We start from the raw sequence: 15722 nt of genomic DNA, 5'->3' as shown, positions 1-15722 counted from the left end.
GACCAGTACAGAATCAGTGTGSGGTGATGGTGAATATTATGACTTTCACTTTTCTCGAGGCATAAGTCATAAATAAGTGTGTAACAATAACCTCTGCTGGCAGGGCCATRGCTAGGGTCTGGGTTTTAGTGAGGTCCGGACTAGGTCTTCCCATCCTATATATTTTTTAACGTTTAAGGTCATTTCGACTGCTGCATTTCTATAGTCTACAATTTAAAAACTCTAAAATGCTATTTTGAGTAATGCAAAAACAAGCAAAAATGACCCAAGCCATTATCATTCATTTTTTATAATTTTGGAGGGGTTTAGAAACTCTGTATTTTTATTTATTTTTATTACATTTCAAATTATAATACAATAACGGAAAAAAATATATAGGACATCACTACACGTATATTTTCTCTGAAGAAACATAAAATAACATTAAAGTAAAATAATAAAATTACTACACATGATTTGAGTTTCAAAAGTTAAAGCACCTACAATAAAATAAATAAAGTAAGGTCAGGGGTTACAAATGTACAAACCTATGAGAGTTCAAATCAAATCAAACTTTATTTGTCACATGTGCCGAATACAACAGGTGTAGTAGACCTTACCGTGAAATGCTTACTTACAAGCCCTTAACCAACAATGCAGTTCAAGAAAGAGTTAAGAAAATTTTTACCAAATAAAGTAAAGTGAAACATAATTAAAAGTCACCCCCAGTCTGTTATATCTGGAGTATTTCTCCTGTCTTATCCGGTGTCCTGTGTGAATTTAAGTATGCTCTCTCTAATTCTCTCTTTCTTTCTTTCTCTCTCTCGGAGGACCTGAGCCCTAGAACCATGCCTCAGGACTACCTGGCATGATGACTCCTTGCTGTCCCCAGTCCACCTGGCCGTGCTGCTGCTCCAGTTTCAACTGTTCTGATGCGTTTTGGAACCCTGACTGTTCACTGGACGTGCCTAGTGCCAGACCTGCTGTTTTCAACTCTCTAGAGGACAGCAGGAGCGGTAGAGATACTCTCAATGATCGGCTATGAAAAGCCAACTGCATTCTTCCTGAGTGCCTGACCTGTTGCACCCTCCGACAACTACTGTGATTATTATTCTTTGACCATGCTGTCATTTATGAACATTTGAACATCTTGGCCATGTTCTGTTGATATCCTCCACCGCGGCCACAGCCAGAAGAGGACCGGCCACCCCCCATTGCCTGGTTCTCTCTAGGTTTTTCCTAGTTTTGGCCTTTCATGGGAGTTTTTCCTAGCCCCCGTGCTCTACACCTGCATTGCTTGCTGTTTGGGGTTTTAGGCTGGGTTTCGGTACAGCAGCTTTGATATATCAGCTGATGTAGGAGGGCTTTTATAAATACAATTGATTTGATTTGACCCCAAACATAACAATAACAGCGCTATATACAGGGGGTACAGGTACCCCGTCCCAGTCAATGTGCGGCGGGTAGCAGTTAGTTCAGACGGTACATCTTGTTCATGTAGGTAGTCGTAAAGTGCCAGCTTGATGGCATAGATACAGTGCTAGAGCCAGTGTGAAAAATGGGGGGGTCAATAGTAAACTTGTCCGGTGGCCATTTCGATTAGGATCTGTTCAGCTACTCCGTGTTCTTCGGCCTTTGGGGCGATTCGCAAGCGCTGTCTACAGCGACGCTTCTCTGATCCTAGACTCTGCGCCCCCGGTAGACGTCAATTTTTTTCCTCTACACCTGCTAGTATATATCATCACGGTCGGCTGTATGACATCCGCGTGATGGGAGTCCATACGGCATGCGACGCAACTGGCCCAGCGTGTCGGGTTTGGCCAGGGTAGGCGTCATTGTAAATAAGAATTTGTTCTTACTGACTTGCTAGTTAAATAAAGGTTAAATACAAATAAATAAATATAGGTCCTGGATGGCAGGAAGCGTGGCCCAGTGATGTACTGGGCTGTATACACTACCCTCTGTATCTCCTTACGGTCAGATGCCGAGCAGTTGCCATACCAGGCGATATGCAGCGGCAGTCAGGATGCTCTCTATTGTGTAGCTGTAATACTTTTTGAGGATCTGGGGACTCATGCCAAATCTTTTCCAGTCTCCTGAGGGGGAAAGGTGTTGTTGTGCCCTCTTCACAACTGTCTTGATGTGTTTTGGACACTGGTGTTTAGTGGTGATGTGGACACCAAGGAACTTTAAACTCTCGACCCGCTCCACTAAGCCCGTCGATGTTAATGGGGGCCTGTTCGGTCCTCTTCCGCCTTTTCCTGTTGTCCACGATCAGCTCCTTTGTCTTGCTCATATTGAGGGAGAGATTGTTTACCTGGCATCACACTGCCAGATCTCTGACCTCCTCCCTATAGACTGTCTCATCGTTGTCGATAATGAGGCCTACCACTGTTGTGTAGTCAGCAAACTTAATGATGGCGTTGGAGTCGTGGTTGGCCACACAGTCGTGGGTGAACAGGGAGTACAGGAGGGGACTAAGCACGGACCCCTGAGGGGCCCCAGTGTTGAGGATCAGCGTTGCAGACGTGTTATTGCCTACCTTTACCACCTGGGGAATACAGTGGCTTTTTGTTATTTGTTTTTAATTAAATATTGGATTTCAAATAAAAATATATTGCATTTGGGGACAGATTTCTAATATTTGTTTATATAACATTTACCAGAGAGAATGAAGAAATGAACGACAAATTCCGTAGTTTTGTTTTCATTTGAATTGTCACGTTCTGACCATAGTTCTTTTGTATTTTCTTTGTTTTAGTGTGGTCAGGGCGTGAGTTGGGTGGTTTATCTATGTTTTGTGTTTCTCTTTTGGTTTTGTCGTTTGGCCTGATATGGTTCTCAATCAGAGGCAGGTGTTAGTCATTGTCTCTGATTGGGAACCATATTTAGATAGCCTGTTTTCTGTTGGGTTTTGTGGGTGGTTATTTTCAGTCTTTGTGTGTCTGCACCAGACAGAACTGTTTTCGGTTGTTTCTTTGTTGTTTTGTTATTCAGTGTTCAGTTTTGATTATTATTAAATATCATGAACACTTACTACGCTGCACCTTGGTCCTCACCTTCTTCCACCGACGACAGCCGTTACATGAATAATACATATTATCTTTCATTGTAAATACATGGGTCTCATTAATGAAATAAAAAATGTAGATACTTAACTCGCTCCAAAATAACTTCACAGAGTCACACTCACAAAAAATGTGTATAATAGTTTCCCCTTCTTTACCACAGAAAAGGCATATGTCCTCTAAGTCCATGAATTTAGACAAGTTATTGCAAGGGTATATGTTGTGCACGATTTTAAAGTTAATTTATTTTACTTTATTTGATATACAACATTTGTGAGGGAGCAACCAAGCTTTCTTTCATTCAATTTCAGTAATATATGCATTCCAGAAGAATTTCCCTCTAGGAGAGATCTTGTTTTTGGAGTTACAAAGCTCTTAAGAATGTATTATTACATTTCTTATCCAGCAGAGGGCAACCTTCTTACATAAATTGTGCATCTATCGTAATTTGTGCATCTATGTTCTCCAAAACACAGATGAGATTTCATTAATTGAGTATGTCCTGAAGGTATTGCTTTGCGTATAGAATTAAATCATTTTTCATGTATTGGGAAGTTAGATGTGTCTAAGAACTTTCTATAAGAGAGTATATTTCCTTCTTTATCAAATAAATCAAGCACAAATATAATATTTCTTTCAAACCACTTAGTGAAGAACAAATACTTGTTTTTAACAACGATATCTTTGTTGTTCCACAGAAGTGCCTTGTGTGGGGAGAAGTTGCGGACATAACAGTGTTTCCAGGCTAAAAAAGCTTGCTTTGAACAGTTTGATGGGTAATTTGGCAGGAGAACAGTCTCATAAAAATATGACAGGGAATGAAGTACCATATAGATACAGAGCTAAGCATACATATTTGAAAGGTATTGTTGATATCAATGAAGTCTAGTACTTCAAGCCCACCATCAGCTCTTTGGTTTGATATTACAGACTTCTTAAGTTTGTGTTGTTTATTTTTCCATAGAAAGTCTAGGGAAGTCTTGTTGATTTCCTTGCTGGTTTGATCAGCTACAGATAGGGATAGAGCAGGGTAGACAAAACGTGACAGACCCTCTGCTTTGGACAATACAACCCTTCCAATAATAGAGGTCAGGCTGGAGCCAGTTATTAGAGATGGATTTTGTTTTCTTTAATCTCAGAGAAATTGAGATGTTGATGGACAATATGGTTTTTCACCATGTGCACCGCTAAATATTTCACATGATCTTTCACTAGAATATTCTCAACAGATTGGTAATTTGAGTTATGTATGGTGAATATTTCACATTTATTTAAGTAAAGTTACAGACCAGAAGCTGAAGAGAATGATTAGATAATTTAAAGTGCAATAGCAACTTGACCCTTGTCTTTCAGAAACAGAGCTGTGTCGTCTGCTAATTGAGATATTTGTATATATTTTCCAAATATTGAAATACCTTTAAATTCAGGGTTGTTTAAAATCCTAATATATAGTCATTCTACAACTAAAAGGAATAAGAAAGTTGAAATAGGGCAACCCTGGCGTACACTACGGTGAATATTAAATATTTTAGATGTGTTAAGATTAATCATAATATAACTATTAATATCATTGTAAAGCATATTGATAACAGACACAAAGCTAGTCCCGAAACCAAAAGTGTACAACGACTGTATTAGGAATTTGTGTTCAGTTGTATCAAATGCTTTACAAAAGTCGAGGAATAAAACAATAGCCTCTGAGTCAATTGAATCTGCATAATCAATCAAGTCTAAAACGAACCCAATGTTACAGCTGATGTGGCGACCTTTCATGAAACCTTTCATGAGACCTTTCATGAATAAGATGGTTTAGTAAGTCCATTGTAAGTCTATTGGCATATGCTAAAGTAATCAATTTATCATCTGTATTTAATAATGTAATAGGTATCCAATTATCTATGAAAAGGGGATCTTTATCAAGTTTCGGTATCAAGGAAATAACCTCTTGTAGTGATAATTTCACCCTTAGCTAGGCATTCTTGGAACATGTTGAATACTGGTCCCTCTAAATGTTCCCAAACGTGTAAATAACATTCTGCAGAAAGACCATCTGTTCCAGGTGCTTTGTCCTTCTTCATAGATTGAAGCGCATCTCTAATCTGTTCTATAGAAAACTCATCTTCCCATATGGACTTGAACTCATCAGAAATCATTGGTACATGACCATGGGCATGTTTCATAAAATGTTCCCATTCAATCCCATTAAATGTATATTCAATCCCATTAAATGTATTCAGATTGTCATAGAAAGATTACACAAAGCTAGTGATGCCCATAGGGTCTTTATACAAGGTGTTGTCAATATTTAAGGCACTAAGAGATTTGGTCTTATAGTTTCTTTTTTCAAGAGCAAAAAAACAGCTTGTGTTTCTCACCCTCCTCAACCCATTTTGCTCTAGATCTAATAAAGGCCCCTTTAGCTAAATGAATGTACATTTGATCTAGTTCTATTCGAGATGTATTCAAATCTGTTTCTTCCTCATTTGAAAGGGTAGCCTTTTCTAAAAGAACATTCCATTTATTCATAAGCTCATCGTCTTTCAAACATTTTTGCTTCTATAGTTCCTTACTGAGTGTAATGGCGATAGATCTTACCTTAAATATTTCCCAGTTACTTCCATGCTTTGGTTCTAAATCATCTGAATTAAATGAGTCTATGGTCAAGTTCTTTATGCTCTTGTTAAAGACTGGATCATTTAGGAGTGAATTATTACGTTTCCGGTATCCTCGAATGCCACTGGATTTTTCAGAACATTCCAACTTCAAAAATATAATTTTATGATCAATCAAAGGAGCTTGTTTACTTCTTGTACATACTGTAATGAGAAATGAGAAACAAATCCATTCTAGATCTGACCGTCATTGACCTATAATCGTTCAAGTTTGTATTAAAGAAACACCCTGGCTGTTATAAGCCATGCATTTGTATACTTGTTTTGCAGCTCAGTAAGCTTATCAGCAAGATCCAAAAATAAAGTATTATTTGAGGTGTGAGAATTGTACCCATACACATTGCGTATAAAAAAAAAACATTATCTAGTTTGGAGATCAATATAACCCATCTCCCATCTTTGGACACACAAGACTCTGAAATGTCACCTCTTAACTTATGAAGCAATATATTACCAGCTGAGTGGCTAGCCCTGTGACTATAATAAACAGTATTTCCCCATTGTGATTTCCAAAAACTTATAAGGGCAAAAGGCGAGACCCAAATGCAGACACAGGAAGCAGATGGTTGAGCTACGATATTTATTGTACCAAAAGGGGTAGGCAAAAGGCAGGCCGGGGACAGGCGAGAGTTCATAAACCAGGTTAGAGTCCAAACAATACCAGACGATAGGCAGGCTCGAGGTCAGGACAGGCAAGGGTTTAGTGAACAGGTCCGAATCCAAACAGTACAAGGGGATAGGACAGGCAAGGGTCAAAACCAGGAGGCCTAAAAATAAAAATACTATAACATTTTTTAAAAACAGGAGGGCTAGGAAAAAACAGAGACTGGGAAAGATGGGAGCTGGGAGAAACACTGGTTGACTTGGCAATACAAGACGAACTGGTACAGAGAGACAGGAAACACAGGTATAAATTTCTGTTTCTGTTTCTGTTGAATTGTGTATGTTTTGAAATGTTCTTGTCTGTATGTCTAAAACTGTACATGTCAACATGTTTACACAGGGCACAGCCGTAAAAGAGATCCAGGTCTCAGTCTGTTTTCCCTGTTAAAATAAAGATTTAAAATAAATAAAATAAATTTAAAAAAATACAACGGCGACTAATGGGGAAAACAGGAGACACCTGGAGGTGGGTGGAGACAATCACAAAGACAGGTGAAACAGATCAGGGTGTGACAAAACTAGAATCTGAATGTAGGAGTGAGTCTCCTGGAGTAGAATGAAATCTGCATTACTGTTTACAAAATAAAAAAGTGCTTTTCCTTTAGTTATATTTCATAAACCACTGGCATTTAGAGATACAATATTTAGTGCATTGCATTCAAAACATTTCATAACCTGAAAAACCTTCAACAAAATAATAAAACAAATACAGTGTAGTGATATGAATAACCCAAGCATTGGTTGCTACTGCGCAGGTTGACTCATAAGCCGCGGTTATTAAATATTATCAGTGGCGATTTTAGCATGCAAATCTTGGTGGGGCAAAAAACATTTTTTTAGATGCATGCCAGTAAAGCCACTACACAACACAACACAACACTAAACAATACATTAATTGCACTATAACGGTGACAAACGGTGCACACAAACTGTTAGGGCCTACATAAAGCTGTCCCAACAGCAGTCCCAAAACCTTACCATTGCTACACCTGGCTATCAGCGGAGCCTTGTCTGGCAGCGAAATAGTTACTTCAGCCTCATTTACTGTCTTTTAAAAAAACATCGACAATATTGCTTAATTAAGGATCCGCCCCTTTTTTATACCCGAATCTAACTGCCTGTATGATGCTGACATGATCAGTCCAATCAAAGCTACGGGAGACATAACAAGATTTGACTTCATTTTATCTGTGATCAATGATCTTGAGCCTTCTTGGATTGGCACTTCTAATATAACTTTATGGCAGCACCCAAAGGGCTTGAATTTTCGAGCTCTCCCTGTAGATTTTGCGGTGACGTATTGTATCCCCATGAGTGGCAGAACACTCAGCCAATCATGGGGCAACTAGAGAACATTACCAACCCCTACGCTCCGTATTTTCCACTGGCTGCCCTCCACCACAGAAAGCACTGAGCTAGGCTGAAACACATGTATTTTGGAGCTGCCTTACTCAAGAAAGCAAAAAAGAGACCCTGTTTGTATGCGGCTTTATTAACTCAATTTCTATGTAAAAAAAAAAAAATTGCAAACAGATATGTAAATAACATGTAAAAACAAAAAGGAAAAATAAGCTAAATTAAAAACAGGTGGGGCTCAAAACAGGTGGGGCTCTGCCACTGGGTGAAACTATTCCTTTTAAAATCGTTTTTTCAAAAGAAACATTGAACATATAACAGTCTAATCAAAGTGTAAAATAGGTGAGCTGGTTCTACTCTTTTTGGAAATGTTGTGGTGGAAAACTAAGTGGCTTGACCATAGCATGTCAATCCTATTAGCCATACTGTCGATAGACAGGCTAGAAATCTTTTAACAATTTCAATGTTTTAGCGAAGCTTGCATTTAATTGCCCTTCCCTGTTACACACAACAATCTTCCATTCTCCCTGTCGCAAAGGGATTTATGGCTGATTCAAGATTAAGTCCTTAAACCTGTTACTTTCATTGGCACTTAATAGGCACTTACTAAAGTATTTTTTTTATTTAACCTCTTGAGATGGGGGAAACAATTTTTTTATTAAGTTGAACATGTGCTCTTTATGACAGAATATAAAAATATTACACTACTCAAAAGGCACCTAATGGGTGGAATGACACAGTTACACATCTTACAGCCAAACCATGGAGAGAAAAGGGGCTATCTAGATCCTAAATGGGTTATTCGGTTGTCCCCATAGGAGAACCCTTTGGCGAAACCTTTATGGTTCCATGTAGAACCCTTTTCTGGAACCCTTTTTTCTGAGAGTGTACATCTTATAGTCAAACCCTGTAGGAGACAGTGCACGTCTCATAGTCAGAAACAGTAAGTTAGACATCTTATAGTCAAAACCTGTAAGAGACTGACAATCCACAACACGTCTTATAGTCAACCCCTGGAGAGGCAGACAGACTCTGTAGTGTAGAAGACAGTAGTCAAATAGAGGCAGACAGTTACAACCCTGTAGGTGGTAGTTACACGTCTTGTAGTCGAACCCTGAAGAGAGACAATACACGACTTTTAGGTCAAACCATGTAGTATAGGTCAAACAGTGGCGACCCGTCATTCAGGGCTGAGCCCCACCTGTTTTGAGCCCCACATTTTTAGTAAAGAAATTACAAATAAAAATATAAAACTACGTCACCGCCAAGCCTAAGGGTAGACCTCGAAAATTCTAGCCCCTTGGGTGCTGCCATAGAGTTACATTAGAAGTGCCCATCCAAGAAGGCTCAAGGTCATTGGCCACAGATAAAATGTCGTCAAATCACGTTATATCTTCTACATTTGCACACACTGTACATTGATTTTTCTATTGTGTTATTGACTGTACGTTTGTTTATGTGTAACTCTGTGTTGTTGTTTTTGTTGCACTGCTTTGCTTTATCTTGGCCAGGTCGCAGTTGTAAATGAGAACTTGTTCTCAACTGGCCTACCTGGTTAAATAAAGGTGAAATAAAAAAAAATATCAACAGTAGCTTTGATTGGACTCATGTCAACATCATACTTTCAAAATCCTAGCTAGCAGTCATCATCATGAATCAAGTCGACAATCTACTGGCAAATCCTTTATAATCCTTGTCATATGAAGAGAAATAATGAAGAGAAATTGTAGATAAAAATGTATCGGTGCTCTTCGGCCATTGGACATAAACATTACACAACAAGTTGGAAATCGCAAATTCAACAATGAGTGGTTTGGAAGGAATCAGTGACAGTGGCTAACTGCAAGCATTGCAAAGCACTAACTAGCCTGTTATGTGGCTGTGTGGTCCCAAATCTGGGATTAAGTGTCTCTTTTCCAAGTTTAAAATGATAAAGATTCAACATTGGCCATGCTGTCAATGAAGCATGATTTGTGCCGTGCTCAAAACAACTGTTAACTCGGAACTGCGAAAACTAGACTTCAGTGAGTTCAAGACAACTGGGAAGTTGGGAATAAATTAGCTCCGACTGGGAAAATACGTTTTGAACAGTCATCCAACTCTGAATTGTAAATCCGGCCTCTTTCTAGAGCTACGACCTGAAGATCAATGACGTCATCATGATTCAACCTTGTTTTTTCCGAGTTCCCAGTAGTTTTGAATGCACCATCAATCCAGAGAATGCCAGACTTTGATGACAAAATTTGCCCACGAAGGACCGCCACGCCACCTTCCTGTTCAAGTGAGCACAGTACAACATGGTGTGTCCAAAAATGTATTGTATACTGCTGCATAAATGATGTAATATGCCAGGGAGATATGTATACTGTACCTAAGAAAGTAATATTAAGTGTATGTTGTGTAGTAAGATGTTAGTAGCCCATGTGCCTCACCCTAATAATTTGGTCTACTTACCCCTCTTAATTTCGCCTACTGTTCTGACTTGGTGGTGCACATGTAGCCTATAACCTGTTTTAGAGAAATGTAATCATCGAATATTGTAAGAGCTTTCATTGTCTGCTTATGTGCCCCCTTTATTTATCCTATGGTTCTGACTTGGTGTACAGGGAACACTGTAAGAATGGCCCATGTTCTGAATTCTATCACTGTACATTGTACTATCACTGTACATCAAAAGTGCTAAACAAATAGTTATATTGACTACGTCTGTCCTAGCTCGCTCATTAACGTCTTAGTCGAAATTATGGATTGCCTCTTATCCACTTGTTGTCCCCTTATACCATAGTTTGTACATCTCAATTGTCATTAGAAGCCACATTTGTTTAAGCAAGTCAGCCATATCAGCTATGTATTTTTGAAGGGCAGTACATGAGGCTGAATGATCTGTTTCGCTGCCAGACAGCTTTATGTAGGCCCTAACAGTTTGTGGGCACCGTTTGTCACCGTTATAGTGTAATTCATGTATTGTTTAGTGTTGTGTTGTGTAGTGGCTTTGCTGGCATGCATCCCAGTTTAGTATTTTTTTGCCCCACCAAGATTTACATGCTAAAATCGCCACTGAGGTCAAACCATGGTATAAGTCAAACCATGTAGTATAGGAAATAGTAGTCAAATAGAGAAAGACAGTGACACAGTTTCCTCATAGAGTCAAACCCCAGAGGAAACAGTTCCACCTCTTACAGTCCAACCGTGGAAGACACAGCCGCCTTACATTACTGTCACTTTCACGTACGCATTGACCTCGTGATGTAGGCTATCACTAGAAACCAATTTGCTCTATTTTCAAATTAAATTGTGGACCGATGTTGTCTTGCAAATATGACCCATTGATAAATGCATAAACAGTCTGGTACCCTGGCTAAGGCTAACTCTGCTCTGTGAATAACTGTACCTTTGGAGGAATGAACATAACCGATCTTCTTAACGGTGTTCCTGACCACCTCCACGAGAGCCACTATAGCCTTGGAGGTGACCTCTCCTCACAGCATAACCATACCTGTCTTCATAACAGTTTATAGTGCACAAAGAGTTCAGTAATGTTGAGGTGGTTTCACACTGGACCTGTTGCAGCTGGGATTCATCTTCAGTTGGTCCGGTTAAAGAAGTGCTTCAATCAAAAGCTTGAGTTGGATTTGAGGTTAGAAAGAAAACAGATGCCATACATACTATTGATGATTGATTATTACATTTATACATCTACAGTAGGCGACAGTTTCAAGTTCACTGCATATAGGACACATCACTGCACTCTATCCTACTCTGTAAACTGATCATCTCTGTATACCCGTCGCAAGACCCACTGGTTGATGCTTATTTATAAAACCCTCTTAGGCCTCACTCCCCCATATCTGAGATATCTACTGCAGCCCTCATCCTCCACATACATCACTGGGTCGCTTCTCTTTTCAGTTCGCTGCAGCTAGCGACTGGAACGAGCTGCAATAAACACTCAAACTGGACAGTTTTATCTCAATCTCTTCATTCAAAGACTCAATCATGGACACTCTTACTGCTTCATGTGATGTATTGTTGTCTCTACCTTCTTGCCCTTTGTGCTGTTGTCTGTGCCCAATAATGTTTGTACCATGTTTTGTGCTGCTACCATGTTGTTGTTATGTTGTGTTGCTCCCATGCTGTGTTGTCATGTGTAGCTGCCTTGCTATGTTGTTGTCTTAGGTCTCTCTTTATGTAGTGTTGTCTCTCTTGTTGTGATGTGTGTTTTGTCCCATATTTATATTATATTTATTTATTTATTTTTCATCCCAGGCCCCCGTCCCCGCAGGAGGCCTTTTGCCTTTTTGTAGGCCGTCATTGTAAATAAGAATTTGTTCTTAACTGACTTGCCTAGCTAAATAAAGATTAAAACAATTATATATATACTAAATAAAAATAGCGCCGACTACTGGCCATGATATGATGTGCATGCATCCAGCTGTTGCTCAACTTGATGATGGACGTGTCTTCGAATCTTGAGTAAAATGTCTCGTGACATTCTAACGTCCCCTGGAAACGGAACGGTCTAGCCATTTTGCTAGCTAACAAAATGTTTGTTACTATTTCTGTTTTAAACTAGCTAACGTTATGCTTTTACATATGCTTTTGAATCCAACATAGACCTAGCTAGATTATATTAAATAATGTGTTACAAAGTAAGTGACAAGCACACAGGCTACAAGGTAGGGTCATCAGATGGACAAAGATAACCGTAGCAACAAAGTGAAATTGCTGCAAACCTATGCAACTTGTGAGTTTAGCGTATCATAAATTCATTGGTGATTAACCAAGCAATAATTACTCTCCTCAAATGACAGATTTGCCTACAAGAACACTGCGGCACAGATGAGTATTTTGACTTTTTGTAACCAACCAAAGACCATGCCAATAGTGTATTGCTGTGTAGAAAGAAGCAACATCATCCTTGCTGATCTTGCTCTCAGAGGTGGAAGGTTTCAGGTAGGCTAGTGTGTGTCAGTGTGTGTGTGTGTAAGAGGGAGGGGGATTATTCCTAACACAACTGTAGATGCATTTCTGGGTTGTAGGAGGCAGCATTGAATTTTCTGAGACCTCTTCCGTTTGGAGCTCTGTATCGAAGGTCCATACAATTGGATGGGTGAGATAACTATTACTAAACTACATCATTGCAAATGTAATTCCATGTGCTGGCCATAATATGTTTGTTTTAACAATCAGGTTCAGATACCACATCCTGTCAGAGGATGGAGTGTCCTACGTCTGTGTCACAGAGCTCAGCTATGAGTCCAGGAGGGCCCATGAATTCCTTAACCAGGTCTGTTTACATGTACAATCTTATACTGTAGTGGCTTACATAACGAGTTACAATGGCAGATTCCACCACAAGACATAGGGTACTGGTACTGTTTGATGGCAAAATAAATTGTTTCTTTATTTTCTTCAAGTTATACCCTCTTTACAGAAGTCACCAAGTTATACAATTCATTCTAAACCATCCTGTGATACCTAAACAGTAACACTTAAGCATGTCAAAACAATTAGATCAAATCTGTCTCTTTAAAATGACAAGAGCAGAGCTTATTTCCATAAATATAGTGTATGCCCTGCTCTTCCTGGCCTCATGGTTTGAACAGAAAGCTCTGAACGTGACCAGCCATGGAAATCAGGTGTAGCTTATGTAGTAAGCGACTTCACTTCTTATTGCCTTCCAGGTCTGCAGTTTCTTTGCTAACAGCCCCCTGATAAAGAAAGCGGCCTTTGCCCAGCCGTATGAATTCAGCTCTGACCTGCATCAGGTGCTTGGACAGCTGATGGTATGTCCTAAAGACACATAGAATTAGTAGAATGAGAATTCTTAATCAGAACAACATTACATACATTCTTATTATCACATCATCTCTGTCAGATTTCCTGTTTCTATCTGAAGTGCTCTACGTGCAATATTGGGTGTGCCATAGAAATATAGAACGTTATGAAGATCTTCATGGGGTGGGTTTAAGAGCAATGTCTTTTCTACTAATCCTAGTTCTATGTAAAGAGATGAGTGACTAACGTTGGGCCAATGGTAGCGCTCCAGTGCAGCAGCAGTAGTTAATGTGTAACTACAGGGAGGGGAGGCGCTGTGTGAAACCTGTGTCTCAACCTACAGCTGCTTGAAACAGACTTTACCTGTCTCGACTTTATTTACTATGCTTGTAGTCAGTCTGGATAAAACGTCTTTGTGAAACCTTTACCCACTGAAGTGGTTGTGGATGTATATTCATTTTGTTGTACTATTCTGACATGGTAAGTATTTTGACTTTTATCAAGTGGAGGTTGTGAGGCAGTTCTATGCCTTGAGGGCACACTAATGATCTGAACTGTTAGCACTAGGGTGAGCAGCGCATTAGTGGTTAAAGCCTCAGAGACTAGGAACAACAGACTCTGAATACAATTATTTACATGTGACTTGCATGTGTAAGTAAATGTCTGAGAGTCCAGTGATCTCGTAACATTGCAAGAAGCTTTTGGACTAAACAAATCGGTGACCTAGCTGTGAGGAGGATTTTCTTGTCAGGAGAGTGTCAATAAAGGAATGGTTGAGGCTGAGCGCTAAAAGCAATATTCACTTGGCCCTGCTTTCAGATACACTATGTTCATATGATATGTCCTGGAATTGTATGGAATTGCATTCTGCCCCATCATGTATTGGCTCCTATATTTTGCACATTTTGTTTAAGTTAATTGATATTGACGAGTCCTCTTAATGTTGCTACTGTTATCATTGCTAAGTTAGATGCAAATTTCCACACTGTGAACAAATGCAGGTTTTCCATTCCCTTCTATGTGATGATCTGTGGTGAAATTGGTCATAAAAATGGTTCTCCTATAGTAATGATACGTGTCATGTTATTCTGACGACAATGTTTACACAGTATGCTATACCTAATATGTTGATGTTATTCAGAGAAGATTCTCTCCCCTTCCTCCTCCTCTCTGTAGGCTGACTACAGTTCTCAACAGCCAGCCTCCTCTAAGCTGGACTCGGTGCAGGGCCAAGTCAACGAAGTCAAAGTTATACTCAAAGACAACATTAACAAAGTGCTGGAGAGGGGAGAGAGGTTAGATGACTTGGTTGACAAGACACATGACCTACAAGCAACCGTAAGTATTATAAAAAAGACAATTGTGTTTTTGTTTCTTTCTTATCCTGGCAAGGTGATAAGGAAGTGCGGTTCCTGTAGTCTGGAGAATGGCTTTAAACAGCCAAACTACATTTTCTTTCCTGTCTGTTTCTCCTTTAGCTTACTTGAAACACAATTATATTTGAGTTAACCTTCCATAATTTCCTACCATTTTCAGGCAGACTCCTTTCAGAGGACATCCACGCGGGTAGCCCGGAAGTACTGGTGGAAGAACGTCAAGATGATGATCATCATTGGCGTGATAGTTCTGATCATTCTCATCCTCATCATCCTGTTTGCTACAGGTGTCATCCCCAGTTAAATCCCCTCAGGCTCCTACAGTACTACATTATCAACACAAGGAAAAGGACGAACCACTATCACCGAGTCATGTTTTGAATTTTATTTTAGTCTCCTCCAAGGCGCATTCAAGGTGGATTGTGCATAGTAACGTGACAAATAATCATTTCACATTATGAATTCTGTAAATAAGCTTCCTGGAATTTGTTTGATTGTTTTTGGATTATATGGATCTGTTCATTTGATATTTAATAAGATACATTTCATAATGTTTGTTTGTCTATTTAAAAAAAGAAAAAAATACACAATATAAACTCAGCAAAAAAAGAAACGTCCTCACTGCGTTTATTTTCAGCAAACTTAACATGTGTAAATATTTGTATGAACATAACAAGATTCAACAACTGAGACATAAACTGAACAAGTTCCACAGACATTTGAACTAACTGAAATGGCGAATAAGGTGTCTCTGACAATCGAAGGTGGTTCAATAATACTCAAAGTTAACAGTCCAGTATCTGGTGTGGCCACCAGCTGCATTAAGTACT

General features: G+C 39.3%; 1 protein-coding gene across 5 annotated transcripts; it reads left to right on the top strand.

Moving 5' to 3' along the window:
* The first annotated feature begins 6549 nt into the window (after positions 1-6549).
* On the top strand, positions 6550-15494 carry LOC111961345 (vesicle-associated membrane protein 8). Of its 5 annotated transcripts, none has more exons than XM_070440920.1 (7): positions 6550-6626; positions 12550-12691; positions 12778-12848; positions 12929-13025; positions 13423-13524; positions 14693-14854; positions 15053-15494. In XM_070440920.1, exons 2-7 carry the CDS (start codon positions 12578-12580, stop codon positions 15194-15196), a joined length of 690 nt encoding a protein of 229 aa, XP_070297021.1. In that variant the 5' UTR covers positions 6550-6626; positions 12550-12577; the 3' UTR covers positions 15197-15494. The 5 variants fall into 5 exon arrangements, with proteins under 5 accessions (XP_070297021.1, XP_023839303.1, XP_070297017.1 ...); XM_023983535.2 differs by lacking the exon at positions 6550-6626 and adding an exon at positions 12153-12283; XM_023983536.2 differs by lacking the exon at positions 6550-6626 and adding an exon at positions 12327-12414.
* The last annotated feature ends 228 nt before the right edge of the window (positions 15495-15722 follow it).

This window comes from Salvelinus sp. IW2-2015, linkage group LG4q.1:29 (assembly GCF_002910315.2).
Source record: "Salvelinus sp. IW2-2015 linkage group LG4q.1:29, ASM291031v2, whole genome shotgun sequence".
Classification (NCBI taxonomy): Eukaryota; Metazoa; Chordata; class Actinopteri; order Salmoniformes; family Salmonidae; genus Salvelinus; species Salvelinus sp. IW2-2015.
The sequence above is the reverse complement of the archived record's forward strand: the minus strand, read 5'-3'. Positions and strand labels throughout refer to the sequence as shown.

What these genes read in the sequence shown, in the direction of transcription:
- LOC111961345 (XM_070440920.1), top strand. Translation starts at nt 12,578, where the DNA reads ATGAGTATTTTGACTTTTTGTAACCAACCAAAGACCATGCCAATAGTG. An exon ending in AGGTCCATACAATTGGATGG is followed by an intron (nt 12,849 to 12,928) that starts GTGAGATAACTA and finishes TTTAACAATCAG; the next exon opens with GTTCAGATACCACATCCTGT. An exon ending in AGGTGCTTGGACAGCTGATG is followed by an intron (nt 13,525 to 14,692) that starts GTATGTCCTAAA and finishes TCCTCTCTGTAG; the next exon opens with GCTGACTACAGTTCTCAACA.